At 66.9% G+C, this 22,720-nt stretch overlaps 1 protein-coding gene across 1 annotated transcript in view; it reads right to left on the bottom strand.

Annotated features, from left to right (window-relative positions):
• Positions 1–4,675: 4,675 nt before the first annotated feature.
• Positions 4,676–22,720, bottom strand: part of NAV1 (neuron navigator 1) — a gene marked incomplete at its 5' end in the record, with an annotated part of 46,305 nt that continues 28,260 nt past the window's right edge. The window contains 25 exons of the mRNA XM_084302061.1: positions 4,676–8,199; positions 8,627–8,824; positions 9,040–9,158; positions 9,359–9,555; positions 9,847–9,918; positions 10,103–10,257; positions 10,348–10,583; positions 10,673–10,832; positions 10,977–11,072; positions 11,190–11,287; positions 11,504–11,678; positions 11,813–11,975; positions 12,063–12,259; positions 13,794–13,915; positions 14,412–14,523; positions 14,667–14,750; positions 14,990–15,067; positions 15,407–15,459; positions 15,906–16,076; positions 16,734–16,882; positions 17,011–17,052; positions 17,248–17,703; positions 17,816–18,509; positions 18,779–19,076; positions 19,258–19,396. Of these exons, the coding sequence (XP_084158187.1) occupies positions 8,104–8,199; positions 8,627–8,824; positions 9,040–9,158; positions 9,359–9,555; positions 9,847–9,918; positions 10,103–10,257; positions 10,348–10,583; positions 10,673–10,832; positions 10,977–11,072; positions 11,190–11,287; positions 11,504–11,678; positions 11,813–11,975; positions 12,063–12,259; positions 13,794–13,915; positions 14,412–14,523; positions 14,667–14,750; positions 14,990–15,067; positions 15,407–15,459; positions 15,906–16,076; positions 16,734–16,882; positions 17,011–17,052; positions 17,248–17,703; positions 17,816–18,509; positions 18,779–19,076; positions 19,258–19,396 (4,360 nt within the window). The 3' untranslated portion in view covers positions 4,676–8,103. The remainder of the gene's footprint in view (positions 8,200–8,626; positions 8,825–9,039; positions 9,159–9,358; positions 9,556–9,846; positions 9,919–10,102; positions 10,258–10,347; positions 10,584–10,672; positions 10,833–10,976; positions 11,073–11,189; positions 11,288–11,503; positions 11,679–11,812; positions 11,976–12,062; positions 12,260–13,793; positions 13,916–14,411; positions 14,524–14,666; positions 14,751–14,989; positions 15,068–15,406; positions 15,460–15,905; positions 16,077–16,733; positions 16,883–17,010; positions 17,053–17,247; positions 17,704–17,815; positions 18,510–18,778; positions 19,077–19,257; positions 19,397–22,720) is intronic.

Raw genomic sequence — 22,720 nt, 5'->3', positions numbered from 1 at the left:
GCAGCGATCCGACACAGCCCAGCTCAGCACCCTCCCCCCGAGCAAGCCCAGCACAGGGGCTGCAGCGGGGGCATGTCCCGAAGAGCCACCCCAGGGGAATTGGGGTCTCTGCCAGCCCCACCAGGACCCCAGTGGCAGCAGTGTCCAGGGGTTCCCCCTCCAGGCACCGACACGGAGCAGTCGGCTCCCAGAGCTCGGGGGGGATTCGGATCCCGTGCCCTGGGGCTGGCCAGGATGGGGGAGCGCAGGCACGGGGCCAGCGCCGTCCCCAGGCTGTCGGATTACGCCATTGTAGGGCATCTCAGCTTCCAGCCGCATGCTGCCTAATTTATGGTTTAATTAATAAATGAGGAATTATGCTGAGTTTATCCAATACTTCTGGACGCGCGATGTTATCAAAATCCCATTACAGATGAAGGAAGGCATGAAGAGCAAAATTAGCTTTGGCATCTGAAACATTTCAGTCGATGCGATAACACAATTATTAGGGCTAATAATCAAAGAGCACTTAGGGGAACGCCAGCTCCTGCGGGAGCTGAGCCCAGGGCAGCCGCAGCCCCAGCCCGGGGCGAGCCAGAGACCAGCAGGGTTTTCACCCGGGCGGGCAAATCCATCGGCAGCCAAGGGCAAAAGCACTTGGCCAGACTCCACCGAGCGGCGGCCAGCGGCTCTGGGCACGGGGACGAGGCGCAGCATCACCGCGCACAGCGGGCAGCGCCGCGCTCCACTGCCGGCGTTAGGGACAGCAGGAAAAAAAAATGAAAGAGTTGAAAACCAGCAGGCACTCGGCCCCGTCTATTTGCTTTGGGCACTGATCCTGCTCGAGGACATCCCACCTCCCTGCTCGCAGCTTCCCTGCGCAGCCGGGAGAAGGAGAAACTCGAGTAATAATTAGGAGCTGCAGTCATCCAGCTCCTGGGGCTGGGCCCTTGCCAGCAGCACCGCCAGCCCGCGCAGCGCCTGCTCCCACCCTGCTGGGGTGGGCAGGAGCTCGCCGCGCTCCGCTGGCCCTCGGTGACCGTCCCGCAGGGCTCTGTTAGCAGGGGGGCCGCTCCTGCAGGACCGAACTCGGCATTGGGCTGGCAGCCCTCGGTATTTTCACGTCCCCCCCCCCTCGTGCCGTGTCTCTGTGCGGTGTCGGTGCTGCGGGGCAGAGGGGCGCAGAGCCAGGGGTGCCCCAGGAGATGCAGTGCAGCAGACAGCAGCTCACTGCTGCTGGGCACTGAGGGACCCGTCCCTGCCCCGTGGGAGCTGGGGGCTTGGAGATCCCCGCGAGGGGACCCCAACGCTTGCCCCAGGGGCTGTGATGGGGCAAGGTCAGCCCCGCTCCTGTGCCTCGCTGCTTGTGAGAAGGGGACAGCACGTGGGGACAGGGGGTTTGGGGGGTTTTATGGGATCGTGCTGTCCCTGAGCAGCACGGGTGACGTCCCGCTGCCACTGCTGGGCTCAATGACCTTGGGTGCATCACCTCCCTCAGCGCCCCACACTCCCCCAGCACCGCAACCCGGTGAGCCGCTCGGCTTCCCTCCAACACCCTCCGGCCACAAGCAGCGACGTGCCACCGAGGCGAGGACCCCGGCCACCCTGAGGGGACCCCAGCAGCCCCAGCAGCCCACGGCAGCGCGGCCGAGGCGCTGCGCTAGCGAGGAACAATGCAGCAGGCAGGAGACGACGCCTGCCGGTCGCCGTGCAGCATGCACAGGAGTGAAATATCTGCAGCAGCACCTGGGCGCACGAGCAGACGGAGCCCTCGCGCGAGGGCTGAAGTTTGGCTGCTGCAGAGGGGCAGGGGGGGAGCACGGCTGCACCCTGTGGCCACCCTGCAGCGGGTGGCACCCTGCAGCGGGTGGCATCCCGGAGCGGGTGGCATCCCGGAGAGGGTGACATCCCGGAGAGGGTGACATCCCGCAGCGGGTGACATCCCGCAGCAGCACCTGCCCAGCTCACCCGGAGGCCAGGCGGGTGCTGCACCACGCTGCCTGCAGCGCACAGGGGACCCGCAGAGGTGCCCAAACCCCGGGGCACGGCTGAGGACCGCACGGGGACGCGTGACACAGGCTTGTGTGTCCCCCCCCCCCTCTCCCCGCGCCACAGTCACCTTGCAAAACTGCCTTTCCCCTGCGCAATTGGCAGAGCTCTTTTGGGATCGCGCCCGGCCCTCTGAAAGTAGGCTGCAGGGGGGCACCGGGGGCAGGACGCGGGCGCAAAAGCTGGGTTCGGGTACCCCGGAGCTGCTGCCCCGGCACCGCTGCACCCCACCGGTAAAGGGGGGCGCAGGGGATGCCCGGAGGCTGCTGCAGCCTCGGGAAGGGACCCGCTGGAGCTGGCTGGGGGCCAGGACGCGGTGCAGAGCCCCCCCCCCCCCACCCCCAGGAGCAGCCGGCCCAGCACCGCACCGCGGCTGCGGCTCCGGGGTCGGGACCGGGACCGGGACCCCCGAGGGCACCCGAGGGGACGCGGGGCTGGAGCATCGCGGGTGGCACCGCGGCGTCCCGGGGCACCGAAACGCGGGGGGATCCCGCACCTCCAGGGGGTGTCCCGCATGCCGGGGGAGGGGGCCGCGTCCCTAATGGGGGTCCCGCATCCCGAGGGGGGGCGTCCCGCGGTCCGGGAGCAGTCCCATGTACCGGGGAAGGGGTCCCGCATCCCGAGAGGGGGGGGGTCCCGCATTCCCGGCTGGGGATCCCGCATCCCGGGGGGGTCCCGCATCCCCGAATGGGGTCCCTCACCCCCAGGGGGGGCTTCCCGCACCCCGGGGGATGTCCCCGCACCCCGGGGGGGGTTCCCTCCATCCCTCCCCCCCCAGACAGCCCAGCCGGGCGCGCAGCACCCCAAGGGCACCCCGGGGCACCGGGCAGCCCCCAGCCTCCTCCATCCCCCCGGGGTGGTCCCACCGCCCCCCCCCGGCCATCACCGTGCGCCCAGCCCGGCCCCGACCCCCGACCCCCGCCCCACCCCGCAGCCGTCCCGCAAAGCCGCTGCGGCACCGGGGACACCGGGGGGAGACTCGGGGGGGCGAGCACTTACCGGGGGCGGGGGGCGCGGGGCCGGGGGGTGCGGGGCCGGGGGGCGCGGGCCGGGGCCGGTGGGTGCGGGACGGGCGCTGCGGCAGCCCCGGCCCCTCCGGGCTCGCGTGCGGCGGCTCCGCGTAGCCCCGCCCACTGCCTCGTAGCCCCGCCCCCCTGTGGATAAGCCCCGCCCACTGTCCGCAGCAGGCCCCGCCCCTCTGTGGATAAGCCCCGCCCCCTTTCGGCTCGCCCCCGCGCTCCGCAAGGGGGGAGCCGGCAACGGGAGTCCCCTATGGGGGTGGCTATGGGGCGGGGGGTTGTATGGGGGGTGCTGGGCCCTATAGGGGTGGTGCAGTGCCTATAGGGGGTGTGCTTATAGGTGTTCCTTATAGGGGGTCCTGTGGCTATATGGGGATGCTGTGCCTGTAGGGGATGGTGCTGTGCCTATAAGGGTGCTGTGCCTATAGGGGAAATGCTGTACCTATAGGGGTGGTGCTGTGCCTATAGGGGCTGTGCAGTGCCTATATGAGTGGTGCTGTGCCTATAGGGGATGGTGTGCCTATAGGGGTGGTGCTGTGCCTATAGGGGCTGTGCAGTGCCTATAGGGGTGGTGCTGTGCCTATAGGGGCTGTGCAGTGCCTATAGGGGTGGTGCTGTGCCTATAGGGGTGGTGCTGTGCCCCACAGGTGCTGCTGTAGCCATACGGGGCAGTGGTGTCCCTGATGGGTGCAGCACCCACACACAGCCCTGTCCCGGTGTCCCGGTGTCCCCAAGGCCCCTTCAGGCTTTGAGCTGCAGCAGGTCAGGGGGTGTGGGACAGACGGGACCACCGGGATCACCAGGACACCAGGACACCAGGACACCAGGTACCAGCAAGCCCAGGAGCTGCTCAGCTCCTCTCCAGCCCTGCCCGGCCCCACTGCCGCGGGTGCGTGGCCGAGCCACCCCGAGCACCCAGCCCACCAACCCCACAGGGCCACGTGCAGGCTGCCACCGGCTGCTGGAGGAGAGGGAAGGGACCCCACAGAGGGACCCCATCCCCGCCACAGCGCTGAGCCCATGGGTGCTGCTCCTGACCCAGCAGCATCCTCCTGCGTCGCCCTTGAGCCGTGCAGCTGAGTCTTCCCAAAGGAGGCACGGTGCCGGGGTGGTTCCTCTGCATCCCCCCCGGACCTGGGGACAGCTGCCGGGGGGCTGCCTTCCCCCTCCTGTCCCCCTGTGCTGGTGAAGGGTGGCCAGAATCCACGGCAGGAGCGTCTGTCCCCATCATGTCCCCATCGTGTCCCCTCGGATGGGGAGATGGGGACCAGTCCCGGCAGGGTGGAAGGGGCCCAGCACAGCCGCCTGCCCACCGAGAGCCCCCTGCACACCCTGGCTAAGGTCTGCCCGTCCCCCCCCAAGGACGCATCTCCCCCCCACCCCAGCATCCTGCAAATCCTCAAGGATTTCCCCCCAGAAGCATTTCTGCACGCCCCAGGACTTCACAGCAGCACAAACCTCTTCTAGAAGGGGTCCCCCTCTGACAAACCCCCAGCATCCTGCAAACCTGCCACGATTTCAGACCAGGGGCGTTTTTACAAAGTCCCCCCGGGGGTTTTGGGGGGGACAAGGGTACAAATGGGACCATCCTCCCCACCCCGCGCAGGGACACAGGACGAGCAGCCGGGTACAGGAGATAACTTTATTGAATCCAATGGAGTTAGACAGACGACCGAGAAGAGACATGCCGGGTGGTGCGGGCAGCGTGGGCAGCAGGAGCTGACTTGGTGCAGGGCTGGATTTGTTTTCTGTCCTTCGTGATATCCTCAAGCCTTTTCCTGGCTTCCTTTTAGACTTGAAAATTTCTTGTAAGTAAAAACGACGCGTGGTGGAAAGAGTCCAGATGGTGTTTGTTCCCTCTGATTGTTCCCGCAGCTATGTACAACGGAGGGTTGGGTTCCAACATCAGGTATAAAATGGAGCGAGTTTACAAACTTCGAAGAGGCAAGGAAAAAAGCAAAGACAGACAGGCGAGAGCAGTAGAAATCCGGACCAAAATCTTAAAGAGAAATTTAAAAAGTGCTATAAAACCCCTCGGCAGGAATACCATGCAGTTAAGAAACACAAAACCCAGTCAATTACACAGATCATCTAAAACAGGAATTTGTCCGTTTTCATCTTTTATTTAATTAAAAAAAGGTTGTCGTTTTGTTTTTTTTTTTTTTTTCTCTCTTTTTTTTTTTTTTTTGATAGAAAAAAGCTAAAATTGTAAGGTTGAGGCCACCGGGCAGCAGCAGCTCGAGGGGGGCAGGAGGGGGAGGCGCTGGCAGCCGCCAGCCCCAGCCCCTCGGGAGGGCTCCTGGCGCTCCGAGGGGCCGCGGGTACCTTGGGGTGACGGGCACCCCGGGCACCCTGAGGGACAACAGGCACCTTTAGGGTGACAGGCACCCCTGGGGCTCTGGGGGATGCCTCAGTGCAATCGTCGGCCCCGTTGGGCCAGGCACTGGCAGCCCTAAGGGACACTCGGTCCCCGGTGCCCCCGATGGCTGCCACGCTTGGGGCCGGGGGGTGCGCGGTGTGAGCCAGGAGGAGCCCTCGGGGTCTGTCCCCCGCCTCTGGGGAACCCCAGAGAGAGCCCCCCCACCACATCCCATCCTCGGGGCATCGCCCATCCCATCACTGAACCGGGCTGACGCAGGGCTTGGGATTCCTCCTGCTGCACACCGGGGTTTGTCCCTCGCCCCAGCGCACGGTGGCTGAGGTTGTGGGGCAGTCCCGGGGGGAAAAAGATGGGACAAACGCATGGGAAAGGGGCTGGGGGCACCCAGGTGTAGGGCCCCGGGTGAGCCGGTGATGGGGATGGTCAGTTTGACGTTTTGGTGGCTTTGTAGGGGTCAGGAAAGACAGCCCGACCCCGGCCACCGTGCAAAGCAGGGGATACCCATCGACCCCTTACACCACGGGGCTCCTCAGGGCACCCAGGAGGGCACCCAAAGGTGCTTCATGCCCTGCCCTGCCTCGGGCACCAGAGCCCCCGAGGAGGGCGAGCGGGGCCGGAGGGGAGCACAGGTCCCCAGCGCCGGCCTCGAGCGACTGCTGAGCCGGGGTCTTGTACAATCAGAAAAAAGAAGTCAGCACAGCACAGTTATCACAGAGTACAAAAAAAAAAAAAAAAGAAAAAAAAGAAAAAACAGAAAGAGGCGCAGGGCCGGGCCCCACCAACTCCCGCAGGGCGTTCGACTACAGATCTATTTACAGCGAGTCCTTAGCCGACGGCGGCAACACAAGAGAAGGCAAAACGAAAAAAAGCCCTAGCGTCCAAGCCAGCGTGGGGAAGGGGACAGCCCTGTGCGGGGTGGATAGGCTGTGGGACAGACGGAGAAGTGAGCACCAAGGGGCGCGGGCGCCGCGGCCGGGAGGCAACGGGGCGGCGAGGCGAGGCGCGCCGGGCGAGAGAGCACCAAGGGCAGCGGTGGTGGTGGCCGCCGGCGAGGGGCAGGAGGGCCAGGAAGGGCCTGGGAGGAGATGCCCACCTGGCAGGGTGGCGAGGTGTCCCCAAAAACCACGCGCAAAGAGGGGCCGGGGGCAGGACAAGGTGGATGGAGAAGCCCCGGGGGTGCCTCTCCCCGAAAGGGGTGCGAGGAGAGGGGGCCCAGGGGTTGTGTTCCCCTTGGCCCCATGGGGGGACCGCGGGGATGAGGAGCCCAACGGGGGGCAGAGGCAGCAGCAGCCCTGGAGCATCCTCAGGGATGTGCAAGCACAGGGCGTGAAGCCAGCGGCCCCAACGGGGCTGGGCTCACCCCAGTGCCACCGTCCTGTCCCGGCCCGGCTGGCTTTAGGGACACAGTGAGAGGACACCACCCCCGGGGCAGGCGGGACTGTGCCAGCCCCAGCCCTGCGTGCCCCCTTCCCACACGGCACAAGGATTAAGGCAGCGTGACATTGCACCTCGGGGCCAAGAGGACGTGGCCCCAGCTGGGTGTCCCCAGAGCACCGGTGTGGGGTAGGGCCTGGCCCTACTGAGCAGGCGCTGCCAGGCCCGAGGGCACAGGCGGGCACCTGGGGGCCACCAAACCCCAAGAGGGCCTGGGAGGGGATCAAGGGGCATGGGGACAACCCTGGGCACAGCCTGGCACCCTGGGTGCAGGGGAGGGGATGTCCCTTAGCACCCCAGCAGGGTGGGAGACCTCGTCCTGAGGGCCAGACTCTGCCTTGTGCTTTTGGGGAGGGGGGCTGCCAGGCAAGGGGGTGCTCCGGGAGCATCCCGCTGCCAGGTCCCGTCCCGGCCCAGCTGCGAGGCTGCAGGAGGTGGATTGAGGGACTGGAGGTTGTCCAGTGAGCACCAGTTTTGTAACGGAGGTGGTTGGAGTGGTGGAAGCGACGGCTGCAAAAGAAAGGCAAAGGAAGGGGAGCTGCTCGCGGGGAAGCGAGGGGCCACGGGCCGGGAGAGAGAGAGAAAAGCAGACCAAGAACAAAAAAAAGGGACCAAAGCAAAGTCTGGACTCAGCCAAAGAAAAAGGGAAAGAGGGAGGGGAGGGGGGGAGGGAATAAAATAAAATAACCGAAGCAGGGTTTATTGGGCTGTCCGGGTCGCAGCGGCTGCCATGCAGGTTAAACAGGGAACGTACAAAGGTAGCGGTGGGTCCGTGCTGCCCCTCGCTCAGAGCGGGGCGGGCGCTGCCCCCCGGCAGCAGTCCCTCAGCGCCTGCCCTGGCAGAGGGACAGAGGGACAGAGGGGGACGCGCCCCAGCTCCGGCCCAGGTGGCTCCCGCGGGGTCCCTGCCCCACGCAGGGGCCTTCCTGCGGCTCCGCGGAGCGGGGGCTCGGTCCCAGCGCTCACAGCCCGGCCCCCGAAGCCCGCGAGTTTTGCAAGAGACAGAAAAAAAAAACCAAGAAGAGAAACCAGGATTCTCCTACCCCCCGGCGTGGGGAGGGGGAACGGCACCTCGCGGGGTGAGCCCAGCTTCCCCCACGCTCCGCGAAGGACGCGCGGAGCCCCAGTCCTCTCCGCTCGCTTGCCAGCCCCAGCCCCGCGCTCCAGGCTACCAGAGGAGGAGGAGAGCAGCCCCGGCGGCTGGCGGCGGCTCCCCTGCGCCTGGGCCGGCATGTCCGTGCCTCACAGAGTCGACTGCAGGTCGGGATCCACCATGGTCTCGCGGTCCGGGGACTCGATGTAGTTGGCGGCTTCCTGGAGCTTCAGCAGCATGGCCATCTGCGGGGAGAGGCGCGTGGCAGCCAGCCCAACAGGGACAGGGGGACCTTGGCAAGGAGCACCCAGCCCTCCTGGCCCTCCCAAACCAGCCACACCCCAAGAAATTCGCCCAGAGATGTCACAAATCCTTCCCCAGCACCAGGATTTGGACTCGGAGGATGCTGACAGCTCTCCGTGTCAAAGCACTGGGGCCTGTGCCCTGGCACTGCACTGTGAGCCCCCTTAGTGTGTGCCCGTGTGGGGCTGGGATGGCTCCTGGAGCACCAGGCCATGCATTCCCCCTAGTGCCACCACTCAGGACCCCCTGCTCCTCCCAGGAGCACAGAACAGAACTCAGAAGTTGGGTTTTTTACACCAAAAAGGCCCCAGGAAAGCAATGCAGAGCCCCATCCTGTTCTCCTCCACCCCAGCCCCTTCCCGGCCGTACCAGGGGGTCCGCGTCCAGGGAGCTGGGCGTCGTGTCCTTGGCGCTGCGCTCCTCGGGAGGGGACACGGTGCTGTGGGGCCCGATGGTGGGGGGGGGCAGGTGGTACAGCTTGGACTGGTCCTGCTGCGCTGACGGCCAGGGCAGGGTGTCCCGCACCCACTCCACGGGGTCCTCCCAGGCCGCCTTCTGCCCGTGGACCTGCGGGCAGGGAGCATCAGCCACGGCCTCAGCACACACCAAAACTGGCAGTGATCAGGGGAGGGGGCAACAGGAGCATCACCTGCACCCCAAATCCACCCCTGCACCTCCCCTCTCCCCACCCTGTTGTCTGCTGGGACAGCGCGTCCCCAAGTGCCACCGGTCCCAGGCCGAGCCCTGCTTTGTGTCCCCACGTGCCAGGTAGCCTTGGGTACCTTGAGCCCATCTTTCGCTCCCTCCTGCAGGTAGGGGATGATGGAGTTATTCCACAGGTCGATGAACCAAGTCCGGAAATCCTCGATCCCGATGGGGCAGGACAGGAAGAAGCAGGGACCTGCAGAGGGAGGCAGAGAGCGAAGATGGGAAGCGGGTGGCCCCCGACCCCGCGCCAGCCCAAAAACCCAGCCCCAAAACTGTGGGAGGCAATGCTACAAGGACAAAGTGTGGCTCCTTTGGGACACTTTTGCCCCCATCCCATGGGGGCTCCCACGGCTCCCAGCAGCACGAGGCACAAGAGGGAGCCCAGGGCCGTACCGATGAGGAAGTCGGAGGTGCTGTGTTTCTCCAGGAAGGTGTGCAAGTGGTACCAGAGCTTGGGCACCCAGTCCAGCACGCGCAGCAGCTCCTCCTTGTTGGCGTTGACGTCCGTGTCCGACTCCAGCAGCTTCCGCCGCAGGTAGCGCACCAGGAAGCCGTTGGCCGGCTCCACGTTGTTGGAGAAGGTCAGCATCCTGCGGGGAGAGCCGAGTGCTCAGGGCTGGGTCTTCTCCACAAGAAACCCAACACCCAGGCACCCTCCCCAGGGTCTCTGCACCTTTAGAGGACCTCCGAGCACCCCTAACGCTGCCTGCGCCCAGGGCTGGGGACTTCAGACCCTTGTGGGATGGCAGGGACAGGCCTGGGGCTCGGTCCTCACCAGGGTCCCCAGTCCCAGCGCATGTCCCTGGGACTGCCCAGGGGCAAGAGCGATGCCCCCTGCCCTCCCCAGCCCCACAGGGACGCTCGCCGGAGATGATCCATACCTAAAGCTGAGGTGGAGGCCGTGGTTCGGAGTCATCTTCACAGGCTGGTTGGTGGTCCCGATGATGTAGGGGCTGAGGGAGAGATGGAGAGAGACAGGAACCATGAGAAAAAGCACCCTGCAGCGCTTCCACCCGCAGCAGAGCCGGAGGAAACCCACAGGGCCGTGCAGCCCTACCCTCCAGGAGCCCGGGGAACGCACTGAGAGCGGCAGGGAGCGTGCACGTGCCCCAGAGGGGGACACCACGGGGCTCTCACCATTTGTGGTACTTGCAGGTGAGCGCGCCGTTGACGAGCTCGCTGATGGAGCCCGCCTCGCTGAGGTCGTCCAGGAGGATCACCAGCGGCACGTCCGCCGTGCCCGTCTCGCGGTCGATCTGGTTGGCCAGGTTGGAGAGGTACAGCTGCAGGTCCTGCAACCAACGGAGCTGGGCGTCACGCGTGGGACCACGGCGTCAGCGCCGGCGCCAGCAGGGAGGGTCTCAGCCGCCGCGCGCCCTCACCTTGCAGGACTGCTGGTGCATGTTGAAGGTGCTGACGATGCCCTCGGTGACGTCCCGGCCCGAGCGCTCCACCAGGTACTCGGCCAGGCGGTTGGTCAGGTAGGTCTTGCCCGTGCCGCTGGGTCCCGAGAGGATGAGCCGCCGGTGCTTCAGCAGGAGGCTGATGTAATGCTGCATCATGGGCTTGGGGATGAGCGTCTCGAACACCAGGCTGTCCACGCACTTCTCCTTCAGGCCTGCGGGCAGGGGAGGGCTGAGGGTGCCGCTTGTGCTCCGTGCCACCGTGGGGCAGAGGGAGGACAGGGCAGCAAGGGAGCCCACCGACCTTTGAGCGTCACCACGATGCTGGTCATGCCCCGGCGGCACAGCGGCAGCTCTGGTGGCTCCGTGTCCAGGACCCGCTTGATGTGGCTGATGCTGTAGCCGTAGACGGACTCGGTGCTGAGCCCCAGCGTGGAGGCAGGATCCATCTTGGTGATGTAATCCTGCGGGGACAAGGACAGGGCCGTCAGGAGGCAAACAGCACTCAGCAGCTGCATGAGCTCCTGGTAAGGACCAAGCCAGGGAGCGTCAGGAAGAGCGGAGCAGTGAGAAAAATGTTCTCAAAAGAGATGCCGGGATGCTCCTACCTTGAAGACCTGGCAGACAGCTTCATCCAGCATCTTCCAGTCCACCTTCCCGCTCACCTTGGTCCAGCCCAGGAAGAACTCCTGTTGCTTGAGGTCCTAGGAGCCAAGACAGAGGTGTGCAGAGTGGGAGCGCTGCAGCCAGCCCCGGAGACGCGTCCCCTGCCCCTCATCCAGGACCGTGGCGCTGGGCCACGTCGGGCTCCCCACGCTTACCCCCTTGATGATGTGCTGGGGCGGCATGCGCACCACGATCCTCAGCGTCAGCTCGTCCTTCTGGGTGCCGGCACTGACGGCGTCCATGGGGGACACATCTGGGGACAGAGCAGAGTCAGGCCGTGCCAGCAGGGCGAGCAGAGCCACGGGGCCTGACCGTGCCCGGCCTGAGCTGATCGGGACACAGGCAGCACAGCAGGTCCCCGTGCACAGCCAACTCCCAGTGCTCTCCCAGCACGCTCCCACTGCCTATACTGGGCACCCTCATGCACATCCGTGTCCCTCCTGTCACCCGGCAGCTCCGTCACCCCTACCTGTGTCCGCCAGGCTGGGGCTGAAGGCATGGCCAAGGGCGAGGCCCAGCGAGCGCCGTGGCGAAGAGGAGGCCGAAGTGCTCGTGACGTGGCCGGGGAGGGATCCCGGCACCGCCGAGGGTCCCGGAGCCACTTTGAGCCGGTCATTCTCGGCCTTCAGGAGATCCACCTCCAGCTGGGGGAGAACCGAACCGCGTGGCGGCCCAGGGTGAGCAGCTGGGTGCCAGCAGCATCCCAGCACCAGCCCGGGGCTGTGGCACAGCTCCGGGGACACGAGGACCGCAAGCCCCGAGGTGCGGCTGCCCTCACCTGCATGTTGTGCATGGTCTCCCGCAGCTGCTCCAGCTGGTGGGCCGAGTTGAGGGCCTCCAGGCGGATGTCCGTCAGCTTCATCTCCTTCTCCCACAGCTCCGAGCGCAGCTCCGACACCTCCTTCTTCTCCGGCTCGCCCTCGCTGTGGGCCTGGAAGAGCCTGTGATGGGGAAGGAGAGCGCGGCGTGCTCAGGGCTGGGGTAAGGCACCCCAAAACCCCGTGCCCAACCTTCCCTGCCCCACGTACTCAGCCGTGTCGATGCCCACGGAGGAGGACGTGGAGGACTTGATGGAGGGCGAGGCGGTCTCCGTGGAGCCGTGCTGCAGCTTGGGGGAGGACGGGGCAGACGAGTCCGGCGTGGCGATCTCCTCGATGTCCGAGTAGGACGAGGCCGACTTGGGCCCCTTCTTGATGCTGAAGGCTTTGTTGAAGGAGCTTCGCAGCTACAGGAGACCAAAAACGCTCGTTACGGACAGCCAGACAGCGCAGCCTCACAAACCCAGGCCCTACAGATGGTTTGAGCCGGGACCAGCAGCACCAGAACCATCGCTGAGGCACCCGAGGCTCCCCACCAACACCACCACCCCAGGAGGCACCGCTGTGACCCCGCACCAACTGGCCCCGCTAAGCAGGACCCGTGTCCTGGCTGGGCTCCCCCCAGACCTACCCCCAAATTAGCACCCACACAGGGGCACTGGGGGACCGCACCAGCGCCCTGCTCCATCGGGAAGGGGCGACTCCATCCTCGCGGTCACCCCACCGCAGCCAACCCAGCGAGCAGGAATTTGGGGACAGAGCTGGGGACACACCCCAAGCCTCTCCTCTCCGTGCTTCTGGAGGGGTAGGGGGCCAAACAGCCTGCTGGAAGGGTGCGGGGGCTCGGCAGGCGTCCCGGCCGGGCATGCAGCATGCACACAGCACACACACAGCAGCGGGCGGGCGAGTGCGAGGCCGGGGGGAGCTGATGGACACTGATGGAGCTCACAGCACGTCCCCTGGGGCGCCCGGGTCTGCTCCAAGGGTTGGCAGGGGGAAAAAAGGATGGAGAGCAGGCAGGATGTGGCCCATCTCCCACAGGCACTGCTGGGCAGGCTGGGCTGGGGCATCCCCCAAAAGTGAAAATACCGCATTTCAGGAAAAAAAAAAAAAAGTAAAAATAGAAATAGAACGAGCTGAGCATCTGGCTCTGCTGACAGCAGGAGAGCAGGGGAGCGTTGGGACCTGAATGGATCCCAAAGGGGACAGTGCTTGCCCTAGGCAAGAATGGGGGAAAATCCATCCATGGGACCAGTCCCCATCTATGGGACCGGTCCCTATCTGAGCCCTCCCTGCTGCCCAGGTGGTTCAGCCCCTCCGCATGGGTGCATGTTTTGACCCTAACACCAAAAGGAAGCAGCAGAGGTGTGCGTGGCACAGGGCCCCGGGGTGGCCGTGCTAGGGATCAGTGCCAGTGGGATGGATGGGATGGTTTGGGGCACGAGCGCCGTCCCGTGAAATGGAGCAAGCGCCCTGGGTAGGCACGGCACGGGGTGGAGAGGACGGCGTGGGACTTACCTCGTACACCTGGAAAAAAAGGGTTGAGGTCAGCATAGGGGGAAGAGAAACAGAACAAAGCAAGACTTAATCACGCGTCCAGCTCGGGGCTGCCTGGCCGGGTGTTTGCAGAGCCCCAGGCTCTCACCCCGTGCTGCCAGAGCCTGCGGGGGCTGAAGGGAGGCAGGAGGGAGACACCACAAGGGAGCAGGCGTGCGGGACAAGGGCTGGAGAACTCCCAGGGGAGCTGGGGAATTCCTGGCCCCAGGCAGCACGAGACAGAAATATCCAGGGTGGCTGCACGCTCCTCGGCAGCGCTGTCCCCAGGGGACAGAGGGAACCAAGATGGACCGAGCGGGGCTGGCTCAACGGGGCTGAGCCCGACCAGACCCTGCCAGTGGCTCCCCATGCCCCCTCCTCCTGCCAGCGGCCTGCCCAACCCACCCAGCTCTTCTTCTTCTTCTTCTTGGCGTCTGTGTCCTTGCTGCTGCCGATGCTGGAGTGGCTGGTGATGCTGTTGAGGCTGGAGATGCTGTCGGAGGAGTTCTGCCGCTTGATGCGCAGCTCTGGGGCCGGCGAGAGAAGCCAGGGAGTGGGGAGAGACCGGGAACGGAGCCATCAAACCGTGCCTGTCCCAGTGCCACAGCCCCCCACGAGCTCCCCCCAGCCCACCCTGCCATCCCTCCCTTCTCCCCTGGGCCCAGCCGAACCCCGCAGGGGTCAGAGCCTCCTGGTAAGGAGGATCCCGGGGGAAACAAGCCAAAATCAGCCAGAAACACAAACATGGCAAAGAGCCCATCCCCTAGGCACCAGCACCGAGACCTGCCGTGCTGACAGCCCTGGCTGCGTGCAACCCAGGTTTTGGATGCTCGGGGGTCCCAGGCAGGAAAGGGGCTGCTGCCCAGAACCCCAAACACCTCACAAGAGCCAGGGATGCCCCAGGGCCCTGCGTCAGCCCCGGGCAGGAGGAGTCCAGCTGGATTCAGGCAGGGCTGCCAACCCCACAGCAGGGACTGATGAGTTCCCTGCTCCCCAGGGTGCAGCTGCAGCCCCGTGCCCTACCTTTGGGCGCAACTTCAGTGCCGTTCAGAGCGCCTTGGATCACGGCTTGGGCCTCCGAGTTCTTCTTCTTCAGGAAGTCGATGGTCTCCCGCAGGTCCAGCAGCTCCGTGTCCTGCAGGAGCAGAGCCAGGAGCCCTGCAGCGCGTCCCCACGGCGCGGGGGACGCCCCGAGAGCTCCCGGGGGCACCCTCGGGTTCACCCCACGTACCCCCCGGCCCCGTGAGCACTCTCCCAGTGCCTCCCCATGCTGCCCACCTTCTCCTCGGCGGTCTCGGCCAGGTGCCGCAGGCGGGAGGTCATGCTCACCAGGCTCTGCTCGAAAGCTGCCACCAGGTTGGCCTGGAAGAGACGGGGACACGGGTGAGGACCCGCGGCCCCGAGCCGCTCGGTATGGGATGGGGAGCTCGGAGAGGGGATTTCTCCTGGGGCAGGGGAGCCAGCGCCAGGGAAAGGGGGAAGCACAAAGCAGGGAGCACCGCAGGCTGGCCTCGGGGTGCTCCCAAGGGAACCCAAATCTCCCATGGGTGCGGGTGAGCACCGGCCCCACGCATCCCCCGTGGGTTCCCGCAGGGACTCACGTTAGCAGACAGCTGGGACGTCAGGGTGGCCACCTTCTCCTGCGAGGACTCCAGCTCGCGGCGCAGCTTGCGGATTTGCTGCGGGGAGAGAACAAAGCGGAGGGGTTGGGGGTGAGAGGGGTCGGGGCGCTCGCCTCGGCTGCGGCAGCGAGGTGGGGACCAGGCGGCAGCGCTGGGCACGGGCTCACCTCGGACTGCATCTTCTCCTCAGCCTGGCAGCGCGAGGGCAGAGAGAGACAGACAGAGGCGGGCAGTCAGGAGGGTAGCGAGGCACGGCCAAGGCTCAGCGCGGGGCGCAGGACATGCACAGAGCCCCCCCCCCCATACGCACAGCTCAGCGCCCCCGATCCCACCCGGGTCCCCCCCTCCCAGCCCGCAGCCATGCAGGAGGCGGCGCAGCCCGGCGGTGGCTCTTACGGAGGAGTAGGTGGAGGAGGCGCTGGAGGCCAGGGACAGCACCGATCCGTGAACTGCAACAGAACAAAAGCCGTCAGGAAGCCGGGAGCTCCTGGGGCCACGGGGGGGCTCTGCGGGGACACGGGGAGGGTGGCTGCAGGGCTCTGCCCGCTCCTCGCCACTTGGCTGGTGGTCTCCGTGTCCTTGTAGGGCTGTTTGGGGAGCACCCTGGGCTCTGTCCAAGCCTCAGCCGCTCTGTTTAGGTCCCCTGTCCCTAGTGCCAAGGACACCAGGCACCGCTGGACACCCACCACGGCTTAAACCTGCCCACCAGCACCTGCGTGGGTCGGGAGCTGCACAAAGGGCCGATGCCAGCGCAAAGGAGGTCGCCAAGCACCGCGCCGGGTGTGCCAGCCCCTCCAGCAGCACCCAAAAAAAAAAAAGGGACGAGGATCCGAGGAGCCCCGCCACCCCCCCCCCCCCCCCCGGGGAAGCCCTCTCAGCCTGGGCACACTCTCACCGTCGTCCACAGGGTCGCGGAAAGAGCCCGAGCGGATCATGCCCTTGGGTTTGTCTGCCAGGGAGAGGGTGCTGCCCATCTGGGAGGTGCTGTACAGCTCAAAGGTGGAGTCGTGGGTGGGGATGCTGTTGGAGCGGGTGATCCGCGGGGTGGTGGCGGCGGTGGGGCTCACTGCAAGGAGAGGGAGGGGGAGAGGCAGGGTCAGAGCGGGGCTCGGGGTGGGGAAGAGGGGCTGGGAGCGGTCCGTAGAAGGCGGGGTGGGGAAAGGAAGCAGGGATCGCGGTCCCAAAGCAGAGGCACGGGAGGAAAGCTAAAAAGCAGGTTTACACAGGGACCTGGAGACCTGCGACACCTTCTGGTGAGCACAGAGCTGAGAAAGAAATCCCTCACCCTGAGGCAAAGCTTGTGCCACCGTGCAGGAGCCCATCACCTCTGGAAGCAAGGGGGAAGCACCCCAACACCTGCTGCCAGCCCCAACCCCTCTGCCCGAGTCCCCAAACCCTCCAGGAACATGTAGGAGCCAGAAGAACAGGGCAGGGCTTCACATTGCTCTCTGGGCACCCCCAGAGGAGAGGAGCACTGCGGGCAGGGACCCAGTGGTGGGCTGGATGCCCTGAAGCAGCGGGGATGCGTGCCCCTAGTCCCCCAGCCACATCCCAGCACCTCGGTGGGGCCAAAGGCACCAGATACGGGGGGTGTGGAGGAGAAACCCATCCACCCAGAGGCAGCCAGAGCCCAGCAGAGAGCCCAGGTGCCGGGGGGGGACCCAGGGGACAAGCGGGATGGGGCTGGGACAAGCAGGACGGGGTTGGGGAGGGCGGCACTGACCGATGCTGGTGAGCGGGCCCTTCCCCACCAGCGCCATGGGCAGGGCGGGGGGCGAGGGCAGCTCCGTCTGGTCGTCCGACTCGGGGAGCCCTCCGATGGTGTGCGAGTGGCGCCGCTCCTTGGCCTCCTCCTGGGAGTGGAGCTGGTACCTGCAGCGGAGCAGAGCCCAGCACGGTGAGGTGGCGGGGGGGCCGCTGCCAGCCCCACGCCCCAGGTGCCCCCGCACACCCGTCCTCCCTTCCCAGAAACATCCACGAGCCCTTCGGGCCCTTTTTACCTCAGCCCTTTCTTGGGCAACGTGTTCCTGTCGCGGTTGGAGCTGGAAGAGAAGGGAAGGGAAGGGAAGGGAAGATCAGCCACCTGCACGGAGGGGAGGTGCCACGCCGCCCCTAGGGGCTGAGCGACGGCATGGGGACAGATTTCCCCCAAATATCAGCCTCCGAGGCAGGCAAAGGCCACGGTAGGATGGCGAGGAGGGTGCCCAGCAGCCCGTCACCCACCCCTCAGCCCGTACCTGTCCAGATGTGCGAGCCGGGGGCTGCCGCTCCAGCCCAGCTCACCCGCCTCCTCCTCCTCCTCCTCCTCCGCGCTGGCAGTGGGGACAGCAGCAGGGCTGGGGGCGGCGGTGCTGCCCCCCGAAAAGGCACTGGGCAGGCTCATGGGCATCTGCAGGGACTCCATGCTGCGGTGCAGGCCTGAGAGCTTGGGGTACATCCTGCCCTCCTTGGGGACGCTGAAGCCGCCCATGAGCTCCAGGCCCTGGGAGAAGCTGGCCGAGTTGATGTTGAGGATGGGGGCAGGACTGGGGCTGAAGCAGGGCGTCAGGTGCCCGCCGGTCGGGTGCAGGTCCTGGAGCTTGGCAGCGTGCGGGGGGTGCAGCTCGCTGGAGGAGGGCAAGTCCAGGCTGTTGGAGTTGACCTTGTCCAAGTTGGCCAGCGAGGGAGGCTTCACATACGTCTTGGCAGCAGCTCTGGGGGAAGAAAACGGGTGAGGACGGCGGTGAGACCGTGCGCCAGGCACGGCTCGGTGCTGGGCACGGCCACACCGGGCTCCTGCTGCCTTCAGAGCAGGGAGCTTCATACCTGAGAGGCGTGGGGGGCAGCTCAGCCACCTTGGCTGCCGGGGGAAGGTTGGCCTGGGCTTTCGGGGTGCTCTCGGGCGAGCCGATGCTCTTCAGCGTCACGCACTCGGAGTCCAGCGCTACCGCCTTGGCCTTGGCCTTCTCCTTCTCCCGGTCCGTCTGGTTGACGGGGGCCGGGGCGCCGCGGCCGGCGCCGATCTTGGACGGCTCCTTGAGCCGAGACACCGAGATGCTGCCCTGCTTGGTGCTGAGCAGGCTGGGATCGATGCTGCTGCTGACGGGCCGGTTGGCACCGCGGCCGCCGGTCACGCTCATGGAGCTGGACTTGGCCGGCCGGGGCAGGCTGCGGTACTGGATGTTGGAGCGAGCCCCCGGGGCCAGGAACCCGGGCTCGGCTGCGTTGGAGACATCCAGGCTCGTTTTCCTCCCGCCGACCGGCTTGACGGGGATGCCGGAGCTCTTCTGGATCTTGCCGAGCGTGGCCGAGCCCCCGGCCTGCATGACGGTGGCGGTGCCGGTGGCAGGAGCCGGCTTCTTGTAGCCGAAGGAGCTGGAGGCCGAGGGGCGCGTGAGGCCCGAGGGGGGCTTCTTGGCGTCACCGATGCGGTCGCGGCCGGCGTCGGAGGAGGAGCGCTGCAGGCCGGTGTTCTTCACCGACAGCTTGCTCTTGTCGGTGGCTTTGGGCTCAGGTTTGCCTGTGGCAGGGAGGGAAGGAGGGGTTAGCAGCCCAGGAGCAGCGGGGAAGGTTTGGGGGACGGGACATTTGGGTGCAGCCTTGGAGATGAGGAAGCGGAGCGGTGATGTAGAGGAAGAGGACGGGACGCGGCGCTGCCCAGAAGCCAGGATCCCCCCACCCAGCCAGCCTCCAGCCCCGCGGGGCATCCCACAGCCAGCCCACGGCTGATGTGCGTGGGGAAGGCACACGGAGATACCCAGAATCAGCCCCTGCCCAAACCGGCCTCACCTGCCACTTTGAGGGTGCTCTGGGCCGTGTGGGTGATGGGAGAGGTCACTGCCACCGGAGGGGTCTTGCCCTTCTTGAGGGAGCCCGGGGTGCCCAGGCTGACCGGCTTCTTCAGCTCGCCGCCCTTGGAGCCCTCCTCGCAGCTCTCCGAGGGCTCCCGCCGCCACTTGGAGGAGCCGTGCTCCATCTTGAGGCTGCTGCTGTCGTAGTCCAGCTTCTTGGTCGCCTTGTCCTCGGCCTCGCCGTACCAGCTCAGCCCGCTCTCCGCCAGCGAGCGCTTCTCTGAGTCGGTGCGCAGCTGCGGGACGAGAGGAGTCAGGGGGCAAAACCGGCACCCAGCCCAGCCCCAGCGAGTGCCAGGGCACCGGACACCCGTGGGTGCTCCCAGCCCCACCGAATTATGGCCCCGTGGCACGTGCCGTGCCTTGGGCACCCCTCCCCTGCCCACCCCGCTGCGGGGTGGCAGCGCAGGCACCTACCGCTATGGCCGAGTTCCTGCGCGAGGCCGTGGGGGTGGAGGGCAGGGAGTTGAGCGAGGAGCTGGCGTTGAACTCCTCCGAGCTGAGGTTGTCAGAGGCATCGCTGAGGCCGCTGCTGATGGAGCTGCTTTCATCCCAGCTGCAAGGGCGAAGCCAGCGTGAGGCCCCCTGCCCAGCCGGCCCCTGCCACCGCCGTGTCCCCCTGCCACCCAACTGCACCCCTGGGGGCCAAACCTCAGCTCCCGTTCGTCTGGCGGGGAGCCGACGCTTGGCAGCCCTGGCTGGCTCCAGCCCAGCCTTGCACAGGCTCCAAACCCCCACAATTTCCCCGTGCAGGCCCCCACGGAGGTGTTTTACGGACTGCAGGCACCTGTGCAGCGGGGGGGACCAGCACCTGCACCGGCACGGCAGGCAGCACCGCGGCCGGCACCGAGCTCCCCGCACCCAGCCCCACCGAGGGGGTCAGGAGGATTCCTGGAAAGGGCAGGGAGCGGCCGGAACACCAAACTCACCCACCCCACAGCCTCCACCCTTTCTCAGCCAGCTCCCACTCGCTGCTCCGGTGCCCGCGGGGGACATCGGCACCTCCCCAGCGCCCGGGCAGCTGCTCCGTGCCGGGGGCGCAGCGGAGCGTGCACGAGCCCATCTCCGGGGCTGTCAGTCAGCACGGGCAGAGCGCACGAGCACGGCCGCCTTCCAGCAGGATGAGCACGGCCCCTTTCAGGTCAGCGGCTCAGTAGGTCAGGGAGGGCCCCGCAGCCCCATATCAGCTGCTCTGGGCTTTTTGGGGGGGACGGGGAGTGGAGCCGAGGGGACGCAGCCAGCTGTGGTCCCCAGCACCGGCACCGGAGCTGCAGCAGCCGGGGGAGCTGTGCAGCAGCACCCAAGTGACATTTGGGGACAGGACGGGCAGGGATGGCAGCCGCTGAGCACCTCTGCCACCCGGGGTGCAGGGAGGGTGCCCAAACGCTGGGACGGAGCCACGGGGCAGCAGAGGTTGGATGTCCACGAGGGACTGGTGTCCTCAGCGCCCTGCGGCATCGCCTGGGCAGCTCCAGCACAGCACCGGGTGGGGGTCTGGAACCATCGGGGGGCACAAACGGGTGCTCATCCTTTCCTCCTCCACACCCCCCAGGCTGGGCACCGCCCCAGCTCCTCTGCAGGAGGGTCAGGATGAGGCTCCCCACCCCACGCAGCCCCGGGGGCAGAGCTGCTGTCAGCAGCCAGAGGTTTACGGCCGGGCGAGCAGAGCCTGGCCCCAGGGAAGGGGCCCCCCCCTCACATCTCGGGGGAGCCCAGAGCTGCTGGGCACCCCGGCAGGGTGTGGGGAGCTCGTGCATCCCCAGCACGAGTCTCTCAAACCCAGGGAACTGGCCAGGGACAGAGGGACGCAGCCCCCTGCATCCCTCCAGCACAAACCCTGCTGCCCAGGAAGGGATTTAATTACAACCACGTGCCCAGGAAGCGCCACGGAGCTGCCCGGCTCCGCAAATCTCCCAGCACCAGCCCCTGCTGTGGGGATTTCTCACCGGGACAGAAATCCCCAGAGCTTGAGGCTAAGCTCCTCTCCTCTCCCACCTCAGCCCCTCGCCACAGGCAGCCCCCAGAGCCGGGCAGAGCTTTGGGGAGCTGCGCCCCGCGGCCACGTGGCTGCGACCAAACGCGGTTGGGTCTTTCCAGCTCGTGCCAGCCCAGCTGGGCTGACCCCAAAAGCTCTCCCGGCCTCGCACAGGAGGCCCCAGGGGGCTGATATATGCAGAGCCCCAACGAAATGGGTACAGGGCTTGGGGCTAGCCCATGGGGAGGTGGCCCTGGACCCTCCTCAGCAGCCCCGTGAGGAAGGACCACGGGGGGAGCTGCCTGTGGCTGGCAGACACAGAGGGAATCCATCCCAAAAGGGGCAGGGAGCGGGGTCACAGAGCCCGGTGGGGTGACAAGGGGGAAGGAGGGCACCGCTCCCAGCACCCCACAGCACGCGGTGCCCCCAGAGGTGTCAAGGTCCCTGGGCACCACCTCTCCAAATGCCTCCCGGCGCTGCTGCTGCCTCTCTGCAGCACTGGGGACGTGGGGAGCTGAGGTGATTTGGGGCTGAGCCCCTTCCGTAACCCATGGAGCAAGCCCCCAGCACCACCCCAGGACAGCCCAGGGGGGGCACAGGCCACATCCCAAAGGCACTGGGGCCACGGGGTGAGACCTGGGTGCCAGCTGCCCACCCTGGGGTGCCTCGAGCTCTCTTGTAGGGTGCATGGCTGGCACGCAAAGGGGTCCTCAAAACCCAGCACCGTACCTAAATGTGACCCCACCACCACCCCCCCGGCAGAAAAAGGAACTCAGCTCGGGCAAACACAAGCCCCTGGTCCATGGCTGAGCCCAGGCAGCCCCAAAGCAGCCCTAAGAGGGGTCCTGCTGGCCAAGGTCACCCCAGCACCCCCCTGAAACCCCAAAGCCCCAGCACCACGCTGACACCAAACCCACAAACCCTGCCTGGGGATGCGGGGGGGGATCCTGCGGGGATGCAGCACCCGAGGGAGGGCTGAGCCCCCAAATCTGGGCTGGGGGGGGGGGGGGAGCAGCCAGCTCCGAAGCATCTCCGGGGCTGGGCTTTTTGGGACCGGCTGCTGCGGGCACCGCGCTCCGGGGGAGCAAAGCTCGGCCCCGCTTTGTGCTCCCCACCCTCCACCTTCCGCAGCGCCCCCCCCCCCCAGCTCCCTGCACCGAGACCCCTCCCGGTGGCACCCCGGGGCCATGCGCCCACCCCGGGGAGCTGCGAGACGAGCCCGGGGTGCTGAGGGTGGGGGGGGCTCCCAAGGGATGCTCGGGGGGTCGGGGTCCCGGCACCGGCTCCGCGCGCGGCGGAGCGCAACGGGGCCAAACCGCGGGGACCCCCGGGGCCGGCAACCGGGAGCTGGAGCTGGGGAGGGGAAGGGGGGGGCGCGGGCGGGGCCGCGGCTCCCTCCCGCCCCCGGCGCGGTGCAGACAAAGCAGCGGCCGCGGTGCGGCCCCGGGGCTCGGGGCCCGGCAGACAAAGCCCCAACCCCGGCCCCGGCCCCCGGGAGCCGCCCGCCCGCAATGCGCCCGCGGCCACCCCGCGCCGCGCCCGTCGGTGCCGGTCCCGGAGCCGGTCCCGGAGCCGATCCCGGTGCCGGTCCCGGTGCCGGTCCCTACCTGGCGGCCAGGCGCGGGGCACGGCGCATTCTCCCGGCCCGCAGCATGCTGCCGCCCGGAGCAGCGGCCCCGCGGGAGGGGCGGCGGCAGCGGGCCCGCCCCACCGCGTTAAAGCGGCAGCGGCCCCGGCCCGGCTCGGTTCGGGGACAAAAGGCACGCCCCCAACCCCCCCCCCTCCAAAAAAAAAATTTTTTTTTAAATATTCAGGGGTTGGGGGCTCATCGTCCTTCCAGCCCCCCCGCATCGCCCCCCGCCTGCCCGGAGCCCCCCCCCCGATCCCCTCCCCGTGTCCCCGCAT

The sequence above is a fragment of the Netta rufina genome (genome assembly GCF_964035555.1).
Source record: "Netta rufina genome assembly, chromosome: 26".
NCBI classification, from domain to species: Eukaryota; Metazoa; Chordata; class Aves; order Anseriformes; family Anatidae; genus Netta; species Netta rufina.
The sequence above is the reverse complement of the archived record's forward strand: the minus strand, read 5'-3'. Positions and strand labels throughout refer to the sequence as shown.